We start from the raw sequence: 17,510 nt of genomic DNA, 5'->3' as shown, positions 1-17,510 counted from the left end.
GCCGGGATGTCTGAGGCGGTACTCTCTACGTCGACTGGCGGAGCAGCCCCGTCGGGCGGAGCAGCTGGGACTTCTGGAACAGGTGAGATAACCACACTCACACTTGGGGGTGGTGGGGCTGATACATCCTCAGATGCAGGATCAGATAGTGATCAGTCTTTGGAGTTGGAGGGAAAGGACAAGCGAAGGATGTTCAGGCTGCTGAATAGGATAGCCAGGGTACGTAGGCAGTGAGGCAGGCGGGGGTGGCTGGGCAGGGGGAGCAAGGAAACTCCCTAGTGCCATCGGGGGAGCAAGTTAGCATCCCTTTGGGCAGCGCTGGGCGTAAGGCGGGACTGTATGGGGATACTTCTGCGTGTCAGGTACACTGTCTCTATGGGCATCTGAAAGCTAAGACCGTGCAGCGAATACAGGCAGGCAAATTTGTTAATGTGTTTGAACTGTTGGTCGAGGCCCAGAGACAGAAAGAGAGAAGTAAGGATGGTTCTGGCCCTAAGAAGTTTAAGCGCCCGGATACATACTTGGAATGGCATCGCTGTTTCCGAATTCTGGGGGCTTGTGCTACTTAGAGAAACACCCTGGTCAGTTGCAGGCAGTCATCAAGTATATGGATACGATTGATTGGATCTGTCGGAGGTATAAGGAAGGGGCGTGGCGCGACTACGATGATGAGTATCGTAGGAAAATGGTGGGCAACCCCCTTTTAAATTTTGGTACCACCGATATGCACCTGTGGGCGAGACTGGGGGTGGAGAGGTCTACCCCCCCCTGGCTCGCCGGCAGGAGGGCAAAGGTCCTTTGAGAAGGTTCGGCGCAAGGGGCGCGAGTGTTAGAAGTTTCAGGACCGGCAGTGTGACAGGGGCACGGCGTGCTCCTTTCGTCACATCTGCAAGTTCTGCGGTGGGGGTCACCCAGGTTGTGAGTGTAAACGACGGGACCTCGGGGCAGACAGAGGGCAGGCTAAGGGAGGAGCTGGGGCAAAGAGCGCCCACCCCGCTGAGGGTGGACGTTCTTGAGCTTTGGTTGCAGCTATACCCTGACCGCCATGCAGCAAGGGTGCTGATGGTGGGGTTGCGGGAGGGGTTTCGGATTCCCATCACGACTTACGTGAGGGGGTCGGCGACTCGCCGCAATTTGAAGTCGGTTAGGGAGTTCCCTGATGTGGTGAGGGAGAAGCTTATGAAGGAGGTTCGGCTTGGGAGAATGGTAGGCCCCTTTGCAGAGTTACCAATCGAGGATTTGGTAGTGTCTCCATTGGGGGTGGTACCCAAGAAAGAGCCGGGCAAGTTCCGGCTTATTCAGCACCTCTCCTACCCAGCGGGTGCGTCGGTTAATGATGCCATTGATCCTGGACTGGCTTCAGTGCACTACCAGTCGTTTGACCGGGCACTGGAGGTGGTTTTACGGGCAGGAAAGGGGGCTGAATTGGCAAAAGTCGACATTGAGTCTGCATTTCGGCTGCTGCCACTGCACCCCATGTCCTTTCGGTTGATGGGGTGCAAACTGCAAGGGGAATATTTTGTGGACAGATGTCTGCCCATGGGATGTTCTCTGTCGTGCGCATTGTTTGAGATGTTCAGTTCCTTCTTGCACTGGGCGGTGGTCACAGTAGCCGAGGATGACGCGGTGCTGCATTATTTGGACGATTTCCTCCTGGTGGGGTCACCGGGCTCGGGGAGTTGTGCCAGACTGATGGTAGTTATGTATCTCCTGATGGCAAAATTTGGGGTTCCACTTGCCGAGGATAAGACGCAGGGGCCGTGTACGCGCCTGACGTATCTGGGCATAGAAATTGACACAGAAGCGGCGTTGTGTCGCTTGCCGAGAGATAAAGTCATTAAGCTCCTGGAAGTGGTTAGGTTGGCCGCTGCGGGGGAATGGTTGCGCATGAGAGAGCTGCAATCCTTACTGGGGATGTTGAACTTTGCCTGTAGGGTCATACCTATGGGTAGGGTATTCAACAGGCGAATGGAGGCTTGCATAGGGCCAACAAAGACTGGTAAAGTCTGGGTTTCCAGAGATATTGTGGAAGATCTGCAGGTTTGGGATAGATTCCTGACAGACTTCAACGGGGTCCGGTTGTGGCCTCAGCAGTGGGTCACCAGTCAAGAGCTGAAGCTCTTTACCAACGCGGCCGGGGCATCTGGCTTTGGAGCCTTCTTTGAGGGCGAGTGGTGCGCGGGGCCTTGGCCATTGGAGTCACACGAGAAGGGTTTTACGTGCAATTTGACGTTGCTTGAGTTGTTTCCTATCGTGGTGGCGGTGGAATTATGGGCCGATCGCTTCAAGGATAGGGTAGTTACGTTTTGGACTGACAACCTGAGTGTGGTGCATGCCGTAAATAACCTGTCGGCGGCATCCCCAATGGTAGTGCGGTATCTGTGAGTTTTGGTATTGCGTTGCCTACGCAGCAATATTCAGTTTTCGGCAGGGCACGTGCCGGGAGTGGATAATGAGGTGGCTGATGCTTTGTCGCGCTTCCAGTGGGATCAGTTTAGGAAGCTAGTGCCAGAAGCAGCAGCAGTTGGGCTGATTTGTCCCCCTTCTCTCTGGCAGCTGGCGGATCTGGGGGAACCATTTTGTCATTAGTGGGGGCAGCACTAGCCCCGGCAACTTGGGCGGCTTACGTGTCATACTGGAGAGCCTGGGATGAATTCTGCGGGAACCGGCGGGTTTCTGTACGGGAAGGGTCTCAGGTAATGTTGCTGGAATGGCTAGCAGTGCTCAAAAGGCAGGGGTTGCGCAAGGCGGCTGTGCAGGCGAGTTTGGCGGCTCTCACTTATTTTTATAAGCTCGCAGGAGGCCCGTTTCTGGTGAAACAGATAGCGAGGGGTTGGGGTCGCACGGAGATTCAAGTTCCAGACCTGCGGGAACCTATAACTGGCGAGAGGCTTGAGCGGATGTTGGCTGGTCTGATGGGGGTGTGTTCATCCCCTTATGAGGTTGTGCTGTATCAGGCAGCATTTGTGCTGGCATTTGCGGGAGCATTGCGCGTGAGCGAACTGGTAGCACCGGCAGCTAGGGTCTCAGGTAAATGCGTTCTGCTTCGGCACGTTAAGGTGTACGAGTCGGCAGTCCTGCTGTCCGTTCCCCGGTCTAAAATGGATCAGGAGGGTAAGGGTGCTTGGATGACGTTGGCTGGGAAAGGTGGTAGTGTAGCCTGTCCAGTAAGGGTGTTGTCCGAGTTCTTAAGCGTGCGCCCCGCGGGCGGCACGCAGTTTTTGGTGCATGAAGACGGGTCATCACTGTTGGTCTACCAGTTTAAAAAGGTATTGAAGGCAGTGGCAGGCAGTGGCAGGCAGTGTAGGCATAGAGCCAAATAGTATAGGGACGCATTCCTTCAGGATTGGCGCGGCTACGTCTGCAGCGACAGAGGGGCAGTCGGCAGCTGACATTAAAAGGCTAGGTCGGTGGCGCTCCAATAGATATAGGCTGTACGTTAGGCCATTACAGCAGTAGTTGCTAAGGCGGGGCGGTTTCGGGCTAGCAGGTTAGTGTTTGTTGTGGGCTCCTGCTGCGGCGTAAGTTTAGTAAGTTTATTGTTTGTTTCAGGTTATGTCCATTGGGCGGCCATTCGGGCTGCCGCTTCAGTTGGGGGCAACAACTGGGGTTTTTCCACTGCCAGGGCGTCTCTTAGGTGGCTAGGCAAGAGAGGCATGCGCTGGCGCGAGCTTCCGTCGCTTTTGCAGGATGCGCAGCGTCACTGGGGTAGACCCCAGATAATAGTGTTGCACTTAGGGGGGAATGATGTTGGTGAAATGCCGGTGTTGGATCTCATCAAAATCATGCGATCGGATATTGCATGGTTGCGTGTCTGGTCCCCTGGGGTCCGTGTAGGATGGTCCAATATGGTGGCCAGGCTACACTGGAGGCACCTAGGTTCGTCGGGTGCTGGCTATAGGATCAGAAAAAAGATCAATAGAGAAGTGGGGAAGACGGTTTGTGGGTGGCAAGGTTTTGTGGTGAAGCCCCCGAATCTGACGGCTGACCAGAGGGCGTTATATCGCCCTGACGGAGTGCATCTCTCTGATGTGGGCCTGGATCTATTTTTGGGTAATTTGAGAGAGGTGTTGGGAGCGCAGCTTTAAGCTGTGCCGGGTGTGGCGGCAAGAGTCTCTTGTTGATAGGGTGGCGAGAGGTAGTGGCCTAAATTTGTAGCCTTGGGGTGGAGTGATTGGTCAGGCTGGAGGAAAGGCGACGTCACTAGGGCCGGGCCGAGGGTGCCTTTTCCTCGCAAGAAGGCAGACCGGATAAAATCATCCTAACCCTCTTGGATAACACCTGATGGGGCGGAGTCATCCGGGGGACTTCGCCATATCCCGAATTATTTGGGCCGCTACCTCCCAAAGTAGGAGTTATGGATAGGGACTCATGCGCGCCGGCATATTTACATATGCTGTTGGTTACTAAGTAACCTGCTAGTGCGAGCATGCGCACTAGCTGTTTGAATAAATGCGACCTGCGGGTCTTCCTCCCAACTTGGCGTTGTGTTTTTATTTCAGGGGAAAGAGGGGAGTAATAAAGTTGGTTAGGTGTGTGTTACTTTACTGGTATCCTGAAGTAGGCCATTCAGTCCTTATGATAGTGTAGTGACCCCTAGTGGGAATGGAGCGTATTAAGGGCTGTGGTCTGGCAAGGATAGGAATGTAAAGAGAAAGATGGAGTTGCAACAATGTTGCACCTCAGGGTTTAAGAACTGATGTTCTGGAAGGTTCTGCCTCTTTCCTCCGGTTTTCTGATAGAAGTTGGAGCTGCCCAACCCCCCTTCCCTATTTGCGAGAGAATTAGCAGGCGGCATGAGTTGCGGCTGAAGTTTGGCATTAGTTAACACGGCAGGGGTAGGTTTAGTTGAGCTAGCCTTAGGTAAGCTCGTGTCTGTAAGTTTGGACCTCCAACAGCCTCTTATTCGGCTCTTTCGGCCGTCAAGAGCTGGGCCCCTTAAGGGTGGGAGTTATATTTGCTCTAGCGGCGAGAGGTAGTGGCCTAAATTTGTAGCCTTGGGGTGGAGTGATTGGTCAGGCTGGAGGAAAGGCAACGTCACTAGGGCCGGGCCTAGGGTGCCTTTTCCTCGCAAGAAGGCAGACCGGATAAAATCATCCTAACCCTCTTCGATAACACCTGATGGGGCGGAGTCATCCGGGGGACTTCGCCATATCCCGAATTATTTGGGCCGCTACCTCCCAAAGTAGGAGTTATGGATAGGGACTCATGCGGGCCGGCATATTTACATATGCTGTTGGTTACTAAGTAACCTGCTAGTGCGAGCATGCGCACTAGCTGTTTGAATAAATGCGACCTGCGGGTCTTCCTCCCAACTTGGCGTTGTGTTTTTATTTCAGGGGAAAGAGGGGAGTAATAAAGTTGGTTAGGTGTGTGTTACTTTACTGGTATCCTGAAGTAGGCCATTCAGTCCTTATGCAAATTCATAAAATTAGTAACTGAGCAAATTGTCACTGTCATATCCTCTACTAGTGCATTACATACAGCTACACTATATAGATAAAGCTATACAAGCAGCACAGTGTGTATTAACCCTCCACTAGCACAGAGAGCAGCACAGTGTGTATTAACCCTTCACTAACACAGAGAACAGCACATTGTGTATTAACCCTTCACTAGCACAGAGCAGCACAGTGTGTATTAACCCTTCACTAGCACAGAGAGCAGCACAATGTGTATTAACCCCTTCACTATCAAAGATAGAGATACAGTGTGTATTACCCATTCACTAGCACAGAGAGCAGCACAGTGTGTATTAACCCTTCACTAGCACAGAGTTGCTCAGTGTGTATTAACCCTTCACTAGCACAGAGAGCAGCACAGTGTGTATTAACCCTTCACTAGCACAGAGAGCAGCACAGTGTATATTAACCCTTCACTAGCACAGAGAGCAGCACAGTGTGTATGAACTCTTCACTAGCACAGAGAGCAGCACAGTGTGTATTAACCCTTCACTAGCACAGAGAGCAGCACAGTGTGTATGAACTCTTCACTAGCACAGAGAGCAGCACAGTGTGTATGAACTCTTCACTAGCACAGAGAGCAGCACAGTGTGTATTAACAATTCACTAGCACAGAGAGCAGCACAGTGTGTATTAACCCTTCACTAGCACAGAGAGCAGCACAGTGTGTATTAACCCTTCACTAGCACAGAGAACAGCACAGTGTGTATTAACCCTTCACTAGCACAGAGAGCAGCACAGTGTGTATTAACCCTTCACTATCACAGAGAGCAGCACAGTGTGCATTAACCCTTCACTAACACAGAGTACAGCACAGTGTGCATTAACCCTTCACTAGCACAGAGAGCAGCACAGTGAGTATTAACCCTTCACTAGCACAGAGAGCTGCACAATGTGTATTAACCCTTCACTAGCACAGAGAGCAATACAGTGTGTATTAACCCCTTCACTAGCACAGAGAGCAGCACAGTGTGTATTAACCCTTCACTAGCACAGAGAGCAGCACAGTGTGTATTAACCCTTCACTAGCACAGTGTGTATTAACCCTTCACTAGCACAGAGAGCAGCACAGTGTGTATTAACCCTTCACTAGCACAGAGAGCAGCACAGTGTGTAATAACCCTTCACTAGCACAGAGAGCTGCACAGTGTGTATTAACCCTTCACTAGCACAGATAGCAGCACAGTGTGTATTCACCCTTCACTAGCACAGAGAGCAGCACAGTGAGTATCAACCCTTCACTAACACAGAGAGCAGCACAGTGTGTATTAACCCTTCACTAACACAGAGAGCAGCACAGTGTGTATTAACCCTTCACTAACACAGAGAGCAGCACAGTGTGCATTAACCCTTCACTAGCACAGAGAGCAGCACAGTGTGTATTAACCCTTCACTAACACAGAGAGCAGCACAGTGTGTATTAACCCTTCACTAGCACAGAGAGCAGCACAGTGAGTATTAACCCATTCACTAGCACAGAGAGCAGCACAGTGTGTATTAACCCTTCACTAGCACAGAGAGCAGCACAGTGTGTATTAACCCTTCACTAGCACAGAGAGCAGCACAGTGTGTATTAACCCTTCACTAGCACAGAGAGCAGCACAGTGTGTATTAACCCTTCACTAGCACAGAGAGCAGCACAGTGTGAATTAACCCTTCACTAGCACAGAGAGCAGCACAGTGTGTATTAACCCTTCACTAGCACAGAGAGCAGCACAGTGTGTATTAACCCTTCACTAGCACAGAGAGCAGCACAGTGTGTATTAACCCTTCACTAGCACAGAGAGCAGCACAGTGTGTATTAACCCTTCACTAGCACAGAGAGCAGCACAGTGTGTATTAACCCTTCACTAGCACAGAGAGCAGCACAGTGTGTATTAACCCTTCACTAACACAGAGAGCAGCACAGTGTGTATTAACCCTTCACTAGCACAGAGAGCAGCACAGTGTGTATTAACCCTTCACTAGCACAGAGAGCAGCACAGTGTGTATTAACCCTTCACTAGCACAGAGAGCAGCGCAGTGTGTATTAACCCTTCACTAGCACAGAGAACAGCACAGTGTGTATTAACCCTTCACTAGCACAGAGAGCAACACAGTGTGTATTAACCCTTCACTAGCACAGAGAGCAGCACAGTGTGTATTAACCCTTCACTAGCACAGAGAGCTGCACAGTGTGTATTAACTCTTCACTAGCACAGAGAGCTGCACAGTGTGTATTAACCCTTCACTAGCACAGAGAGCAGCACAGTGTGTATTAACCCTTCACTAGCACAGAGAGCAGTACAGTGTGTATTAACCCTTCACTAGCACAGAGAGCAGCACAGTGTGTATTAACCCTTCACTAGCACAGAGAGCTGCACAGTGTGTATTAACCCTTCACTGGCACAGAGAGCAGCACAGTGTGTATTAACCCTTCACTGGCACAGAGAGCAGCACAGTGTGTATTAACCCTTCACTAGCACAGAGAGCAGCACAGTATGTATTAACCCTTCACTAGCACAAAGAGCAGCACAGTGTATATTAACCCTTCACTAGCACAGAGAGCTGCACAGTGTGTATTAACCCTTAACTAGCACAGAGAGCAGCACAGTGTGTATTAACCCTTAGCTAGCACAGAGAGCAGCACAGTGTGTATTAACCCTTCACTAGCACAGAGAGCAGCACAGTGTGTATTAACCCTTCACTAGCACAGAGAGCAGCACAGTGTGTATTAACCCGTCACTAAGACAATGGGACCCATTTATCAAGCTCCGTATGGAGCTTGTGGGCCCGTGCTTCTGGCGAGTCTTCAGACTCACCAGAAACGCTAGTTATGAAGCAGCGGTCTAAAGACCGCTGCTCCATAACCCTGTCCACCTGCTCTGAGCAGGCGGATAGGAATCGCCGGAAATCAACCCGATCGAGTACGATCGGGTTGATTGGCCGCGAGTCAGCAGGGGGCGGCGTTGCACCAGCAGCTCTTGTGAGCTGCTGGTGCAATGTTAAATGCGGAGAGCGTATTGCTCTCCGCATTTAGCGAGGTGTTGCGGACCTGATCCACACTGTCGGATCAGGTCCGCAACACCTTTGATAAATAGGGGCCAAAGAGCTGCACAGAGTTTATTAAACTTTCACCAGCACAAATAGCAACACAGTGCATATTTATCCCTTCAAAACCACACAGGGTGCAATAACCCCTTCACTAAGACAAAAAGCAGCAGCGTTCATTAACCCTTCACTGGCACGAATATCTGCCCAATATATATTAACCCCCTTCACTAGCACAGAGAGTAGCACTGTGGGTATTAACTCTTCACTAGCACAAAGAGCTACACACTGTGTAATAAACTTACACTAGCACAGAGAGCAGCACAGTGTGTCATAGTTGCCAACATTTCAAAAAAATTTCCAGGGACACTTTGCAGCAGAGCAAGCATGCAGGTTACTGGAGTATTGACGACCTAGGGCGCGATCCGATATAAGGCGTAGTTTTCGGCGCAAGCTAGGTAACCCGCGCCGCCCGTAGTTTCACCTTGCACATCGGGATATTACATATACTGCACCATCAGATGCTAAAGTGGCGTAAGTAGGACAAACTGGCGTTCTTCCAAAAAGTGCGCAAATACACATTTTACTCGTCGCAAGTAACTTACGCCTGTATTTTGTTCACGTGAAGTCTCAAAAAATGTAGTTTTATGCAAATTAGGCTAACACTCGTAAAAATCACCCGTAACTCCATCTAAAAATGCACAACGTAATTACGCTATTCAAAAGTCATATATAAACCCATGCGCAGAGCCAGTCAACAATAACTGCACTGCTGCTTTGCAGTACTGCTGCATATCTGACAAACAACACTAAGTTCTGGATTCACTGTGTTAAAGAAAACATACTCAATGCAGCCAGAGCACAGTGCTGTTTGAAGAGAACAGCCAGATGCAAAGCGATCAGCCAACAGTTCCTGCATGTGCCCCATTCTTGATGAGATGAGATGTCCTAATTTCTCATTCGATGAGAATGTTGCCCTAGTCCAGGCCATCATGGACCACCACAGTGCCCTCTTTGGCCAGGAGAAGGGCAAAGGCATTGCCAGAAGGCGTAAATCTGCATGGTTGGCAGTAGAGGATTCCGTCAACAGTGTGGCCCCGCAGAGGAGGACTGTTGAGGGCCTTAAAAAAAGGTGGAATAACTGTAAGAGGCGGGTGAAAGAGAAGATGGGGCAGGAAGCCATGCACCAGAGGGGAACAGGCAGTGGTCCACCCCTGGACACAGAATACAACACCTGGCAGGAGATGATACGCAGGTCCCTGAGTATCACAGCAGTCCGTGGACTTCCAGGGGCTCGTGACTCAGGGGCTGCAACCACAGCACATCATGCTGGTGAGTAACATCCCACACACCAGTATGCTATGTATTTGAGATATAACACCCTTTAATGTCACACATTCATGTTCACAATGAGGAGCATGGTATTTGGCCTACTAACAAAAACATCTACAATTATATTTCACATTAATGCTACTTAACACAATGCAATTCATGATATGAAGTGGGAATAGTGCAATACTAACATGTCTCAGAGTAACACAGGCCACAAGCCACATGTAGAGTTCAGTAAATGGACACTATAGCCACAATACTTTTAGCTCAGAAAGCAGGTTCTGTGCCTACATCAGGCTAAAGTAAATTGTGTGACCATAGTGTCACTTAAAGAACACATTTTTCCATCATTGACATGTACACATAACTATTGTATGAAACACATACCTGTATACTGTGCAGATTAAAATATTTCATATCACAAATAACATTGTGCACATGCATCTTATAGAGTTTGACATGAGAATTAGTATAGGCCTATTCACTTCATCAGGATACCCTCTGATGAAGTGAATGTAATTCACGAAACGCATAAGGGCACGCCCACTTCTGACGTCACTTCCTGTCCAGGGAGACCAAGCTTCAAACACTTCAGCAACGGACCCTGTCACTGACAGGCTTAAGAATCCACATCCATCCGGATATTGTGAGCTATCTAGAGCTCAAAAAACCACAAGGAATCATCATCTAGCTGTATTTACAGCAGTTCATGTAACTATTAATTACGGTTTTCCATCACAAACACCAACTTATCCACCTGAACTCTGGGAGCTTTTCAGAGCTCAAAACCACCGCAAGGAATTTACCTTCAGCTGTACTTACAGCATCCTATACCACAATATCACTAATTTTTATCAGCTAGCTGTTTTTGCACCAGCCCTGATAAGAAAAAAACTCACTACCGGATTTAGAGAAATATACTATATTTCATCTGCTCACCTATTTCTGTCCCTGATCTGGACTATTATCAAAGAGGATTTCTGTTTATCATTTTTTATTGGACATTGGAAAATAAAAGTGTTTTTATTTTAAATTTCACTTTGTGTCCTTGCAAGCATCATTTATACACATCTCATGAGTGCTGCAATTAATATCCACAATTGATCTCATAGTATTTAAACTGAGCACTAATTGGTTTGCATACATAAAGTTTATACCATACTCCAGAGAGGAGAAGCCTTTCAAGTATAAAGAAGGGGAAAATAAATAAACAGCAACAAGGAAAGAAATCCAGCAAAAAGAATTAAAGTGTCTCTACCTAACTCCAGAGAGGAGAAGTTTGTCTGAAATACCAACATATTTCTACTCCAGGGATATCAAGATTTCCACCTGCTAAAAGTTTCTGCATATCAGCTGGAAACATCTTTACCACAGATAAGGATTACATCCCCTCCATGCTTCCAACATACCTCACATGTTTGAGGTTAAACAAGGTGAGCACATTTAAATCTCACGTTTAGTTTTTGATTGCCTAGTACTGACATACTGCACCATAATTTGTTTTGGTTTTTCTCCATTCTATGTGCGCTGAACTCTGAAACTCAACTCCATACCTTTTTCCTTCACATTCCATTTGATGATAGTGGAATATTCAGAAACTAGCTGCCATTGAAATATATCAGGAGGAACTAATTAGAGCAAAATAACCATTTGCAGCATACACAGCGCAGATCAAGAAACACCCAAGCAACACAATATATATATATATATATATATATATACACATATATATATATATATATATATGTATGGAAGAGTACTGGAAGGGATACTGCACCAGTTGGTGTGCCCCCTCAAAAACAATATGTAATTGAAAACACAATTGCTAAATCAAAATAAAATGTTTAAGGCAATACTGATGACGGTCATAGAAATAACCATTCTAATCTCTAGACAGGAGAATAAGGAGTAGTCTTATGTTTAAAATATGACTGTAATAATCATCAGCATAAACAGTGGAAAAAAGAGAGATTAAAGTCTTCCAATCCGTTCAAAGAATTCCAAGCAATGTTTATCCACTAGGGTTTGTGTGTACTACTTACAAAATGCACCCTCAATCATATGAGGCGAGTGTAAGACACGATCAGGATGGTACTCAGAGGATGATGTGTTTCTTATGAAGGTTCGGTTTTCAAGATCAGGCTTTGCCCCAATTATCCTCAGGCTGGTATCCGCCCCACTTGGATAAGAAGGTCATCCCCAAAAGAAGGCAAAGAATTTGTATGCAGATATTCACCCCAGTAGGTTAACTGTGTACTTGCAAGACGGTCTCACTTGGTAGTTCCCTCTGATATTTGCGATCCCAGAGTGCACAGCGATTCTGTTCGTCCTTTTCTAACGAGCCCAGTACTTTCAGCTGAACTAGCTTGCTCTATACAAATCTACCGCAACTGTGACGAGGGATAGCAAACTACGAAAGCCCTGGTGGACCAAAAATAGAGCAATGCGTTTCTGCGGATTGCCGCATTGCTCTATTTTTGGTCCACCAGGGCTTTCGTAGTTTGCTATCCCTCGTCACAGTTGCGGTAGATCTGTCTAGATCTGTCTAGAGATTAGAGTAGTTATTTCTATGACCGTCATCAGTATTGCCTTAAATATTTTATTTTGATTTAGCAATTGTGTTTTCAATTACATATTATTTTTGAGGGGGCACACCAACTGGCGCAGTATCCCTTCCAGTACTCTTCCATACACTGATTTTATTTTTAGGAAATACTGTACCTAGAAAGGGTTCTTCCGCCCACTGGAGGGTTTCTTTACAGCAGCCAGCTGTCTGTTCTTCCCATCAAACACTTGTTTTCATGAATATTTATGTATTGTTAGTATGAGGAGCACCAGTCCCCACCTATAATCTCCATACTTATTCATTTATGGACTTTTATTAACAGTTAGGGGATCCAATTGATTTCAATTAGTTGCTCTCTTATACAACTTTATGCATGTATTTTGTAATTTATTTTCTGTATACTGTGTACACACACCCTTATATATATATACACATAATTACATGTCTAACACATAACTTGGAATTAATACCAATACATTGAATATAAGATTAGATCAAACTATACCATTTATTATACTGTAGTTTTGCGCACTCAAAACCAGGGAGCTTGCAATTGTACTTGTTACATTTGCATTCTACTTTCCATTATATATATATATATATATACACACACACACACACACACATATACATACACACACACCAAATGTTGGGCAAAAGAGGTAGCATTTCCAGGGACAAAATAAATCCAGGGACATACAGCAAAATCCAGGGACTGTCCCTGGAAACCAGGGACTGTTGGCAACTATGCATGAAAAAACATTGTATATCATTATATAGTAAAAAGCAGCATTACATGATATATGCACACAATGGTATAAATAAACCTAACACTTGTGCTCTTGATACAAAGGGATTTATCAGACATATAATGTCCCCTTTATATATACAGTATGTGCTATTATCAGTTCTTGTGGCTTCTAACTAACATGAAAACATCTATCAGACTTGGGGGCCGATTTAAGTGGCGGGCGTGCGGGCGGACATGATTTACTGTGGCAAATCATGTCCGCCCAACATCGCTGAATGCTGCCAGCACACGATATCGGCATTTATCATTGCACAAGCATTTCTCATGAAATGTTTGTGCAATGCTGCCCCCTGCACATTCATGGCCAATCATGGGCTAGCAGGGGGTATCAATCATCTCAATGGGATCCGATCTGGATGATTACTGTCCGCCATGTCAGAGGTTGCAGACGAGTTAAGGAGCAGCAATCTTATGACTCCTGATTCCGGTGAGCCTTCCGGCTTGTGCGGAGTGAGCAGCATTCGCTGCTTAGTAAATCGACCCCATAATATCAAGTTCAAGAACACAACATAAATATTTAAAGGGACAGTAAACCTTAAAAATAAGAATTATATAACATTATTTAGGTGCTATAGCCATAAAATAATTTTTTACAGTTTAATTTGCTAAAATACGGCGCTTTAACAGACCCGCTCTCTGCTCTCTGCTGAGCGGGTCTGTAATATTCAGTCAACTCATCGGGCCAGCTGTATAGTCACAGCCCGGCCCGACCGCGCCATAGCACTAAGTGCAGCTCGCTCCTGTCATATAACATTATTTTTAAGGTTTACTGTCCCTTTAATATCCAGTATTCATGTGTATCCATTTAAATTAAACTGATTATGATCACAAATGTAAAAGTTACTGATATTGGGCCAGATTATAAATGGAGCACAAAATATCACTTTTGTTAAAGCATTATTTGCCCTCCCATTTGTAATACCAGTGCACTCAAATGTGCTCTGGTATTACAGGTGATGTGCAATGTGAATACCACCTTGCTTTCGCATTGTACGGGACCACGCTTCCATAGTCTCATATGGGAGCTTTGTTATGCCGTGAGATATGCTTATACACACATATAAAAAATAATGTATATGTATAAAAGCATATACATATATTTACAGGGAACACACAGTTCCCATAGATTGCAATGTAAATTCACACAGGAGAAAAGCCTTTCACATGTACAGTGAAGTTTTTTCTAACACCGCACAGCCACCAACTTTAGCTCCCAAAAATTGCTACATGCAGTTTTTTGTTTTTTTTAATGCTACTTTTTTTTTTTAAAAGAAAACTAACACTTAAATTTAGGGGCATTTGGTGGACATTTATAAAATTAACTAGAGATCTGATCTCTGGCTAATTTTATAAGCCCTAATTGCTACCACGAGTTTGCGGTAGCAACAAATCAGCCACTTGTAATGGCTGATTATTTATTGTGCACCCGTAAACTGGCAAATTAGTGCTCCACTTGTAATCTAGCCCATTGTGTCTCATTTAATAAAATCAATTTCCCGGCAGTAATTCCTCTGGTATATAACATTTACAATGCTAAGCATCTATTGCTATCTGAAAAGGTTTATCCATATGATGTGTGCATTAAATATATCTGCCAGATGTCAATCATTTGAAACTGATATTCTTGTTTATATAATTTTCTAATACTCTATTCATATAAAGACTCCTTTATTCTGTAAATGTAATTATTCCCCTCCCCCATGTAAATTAAAAAACTCTGGCACATTAATAAACAACACTTGGGGGTGCTTTGGGGGTGAATGGTTGTGTAAACTGGTCAGTATGAGGACAGATTTGTATATTCCTGTGTCGTGTTTGGATTCTATCACATTGATATGAGAGAAACTGAGGTGCACATATATAGAGAAACAAAGAACAGCAGGAGAGCAATTCCAATATGGAGATTTTGTAACTAGGATTTAGAAAGTATTATTTACAGTAGGATCCTTTTTTTGACTCTTTTATTTAGAGAGTTTTTAAAAGGTTTCCACGCTGTGCATTTTGTGAGTAAATATTTGGTGTTTTGCGATATCTGACTGGCATGGGATTCCTTTTTCAACTTTCTAAACATATGAAAGCTTTTTCTCCTGTGTGAATCATTTCATGAGTTTTCAGATGATCCATTATTGTAAAACGTTTTCCACGCTCTGTACATGTGAACGGCTTTTCTCCTGTGTGAGTCCTTTCATGCATTTTCAGATGACTTATTTGTGTAAAACATTTTCCACACTCTGTACATGTGAACGGCTTTTCTCCTGTGTGAATCCTTTCATGATTTTTCAGATGACTCTTTTCTGTAAAACATTTTCCACACTCTGTACATGGGAAAGGTTTCTCCCCTGTGTGAATCCTTTCATGAGTTTTTAGAATATTCTTTAGTTTAAAACATTTTCCACACTCTGTACATGGGAAACGCTTTTCTCCTGCGTGAATCCTTTCATGAGCTTTCAGATTATCCATTTGTGCAAAATGTTTTCCACACTCTGTACATGTGAAAGGCTTTTCACCTGTGTGAATCCTTTCATGAGTTTTCAGGTGACTCTTTTGTGTAAAACTTTTTCCACACTCTGTACACGTGAAAAGGTTTTCTCCCGTGTGACTCCTTTCATGAATTTTTAGACTACTTAATTGTGTAAAACATTTTCCACACTCTGTACATCTGAAAGGCTTTACTCCTGTGTGAATCCTTTCATGCCTTTTCAGATCATTCTTTTGAGTAAAACTTTTTCCACACTCTGTACATGTGAACGGCTTTTCCCCTGTGTGAACCCTTTCATGTCTTTCCAGATGACTCATGTGTGTAAAACTTTTTCCACACTCTGTACATGTGAAAGGTGTCTCCCCCGTGTGGGCCTTTTCATGAGATATGAGATTTCCCTTGGATGTGAAACATCTCCCACACTCATTACATGTGAAAGGTTTCTCCCCTGTGTGGGTCTTTTTGTGATACATAAGGCTTCCTTTAGATGTGAAACATCTCCTACATTATGTACACGTGTGAGTTTTCACAACTGTGTGAACTGTGTGGTGTTCAAGGAGATGCAAATTACATGTGAAGCTTTTCTCACATTCTGTGCATTTGAATGGATCATTTGGCTAGATTTAAGACTTTTCACTTCTTTAAAATGTTTTGAGTACTCAGTATATGGTGTGGTTTATAATCTGGGATAATAATTTCACTAGATAAGGCATACATGTCCTCTTGTTTGATGACTAAATTATTCTCTGTACATAATGATTGCTGCCCAGTTCCTGCCAATTCACCATCTTCTTTAAATATCTGTTCTGATTTCCTTAATGTTTGTGAATAGTCATTAGTGTCTTAGACATTTGGAGTTGGTATCAGACTGATGCTTCCTGTAGTGAAGGGTGGACATGAACTATTCAAGTGATTGTCTACATAAAAAAAAAAAGGAATAAAGAAAATAAAGAAAGTTTATTCTTTATAATGGAATCCATCTATTACAAAAATCCTACTTATTTACACTCCATAAAAAGTCTTCTGTTTTGTGTTTATTTTTAAATTGATTTACCTGTAAAACACAAATTAAAACAATAAAAGACAAATAATGTAAATATTTCTACATCATAATAAACTAAAACACGGATAACTCATTAAAACTAGTTATAGGCTCCATTAAACAATGTGTGGGTGGAAAAGTTTCTCAGCCAAGGAACAAGTACATCTGTATTCTGGTCGAGAGGAGGCTTCCACCATCCTTATTTAACATTGCACAAGCAAGTGCAAATAAAGCCCTCCTGGCTCATGCTCAACCATTTGGGTGAGAATATGATGTCTTAATCATCACAAACTAATAATCAGTGTGAGATGTTTTGAAAAGGCTAAGTAGCAGTGATCTTATGATACTCTTAGCTTGCGTTTGAAGTTGTTTGATTTATATAATCAGCCAAAAACTGTATTACTTTTAATAATACTCACTGTTAAATTAAGCACACAAATCAGGGGTGGGAAACACTTACTGGTGGAGTTGTTGGTGTTTCACACATGGGAACAAGGTAGGCGTAAGTGTAATTATGGTTGTTCCATGAGTGAGGGCAGGGGAATGTAGAGTTGCAGGTGTTCTGAGAGCAGGTGTTGAAACAAATGTTCTTAAAAAGATGCAAATATAAATATAATAGCTTATATTTATTTAATGAGTTATCTTCTCTATTTTCCCAATAGTTAAAGACAGCATTGATTGACTCAACTTCTGGCATGTCTCACTGAACCGGAGTTCCCTTGGTGGTTTGGGAAGAGTGTACTGCTAACAAGCGCAAGCTGAGGATCCATCTGCAGGACGCAGAGGAA

At 44.8% G+C, this 17,510-nt stretch overlaps 1 protein-coding gene across 1 annotated transcript in view; it reads right to left on the bottom strand.

The window, feature by feature from the left end:
- Window positions 1-14,148: 14,148 nt before the first annotated feature.
- The window catches only part of LOC128661363 (oocyte zinc finger protein XlCOF6-like), a 58,500-nt gene continuing 55,138 nt past the window's right edge, over window positions 14,149-17,510 (bottom strand). The window contains exons 2-3 of the mRNA XM_053715627.1: window positions 15,363-16,053; window positions 14,149-14,248 (exon numbers count right to left, since the gene is read on the bottom strand). Of these exons, the coding sequence (XP_053571602.1) occupies window positions 14,149-14,248; window positions 15,363-16,053 (791 nt within the window). The remainder of the gene's footprint in view (window positions 14,249-15,362; window positions 16,054-17,510) is intronic.

Source organism: Bombina bombina, chromosome 5 (assembly GCF_027579735.1).
Source record: "Bombina bombina isolate aBomBom1 chromosome 5, aBomBom1.pri, whole genome shotgun sequence".
NCBI classification, from domain to species: Eukaryota; Metazoa; Chordata; class Amphibia; order Anura; family Bombinatoridae; genus Bombina; species Bombina bombina.
Note: the sequence above shows the minus strand (reverse complement) of the source record. Positions and strands in the feature narration are given on the sequence as shown.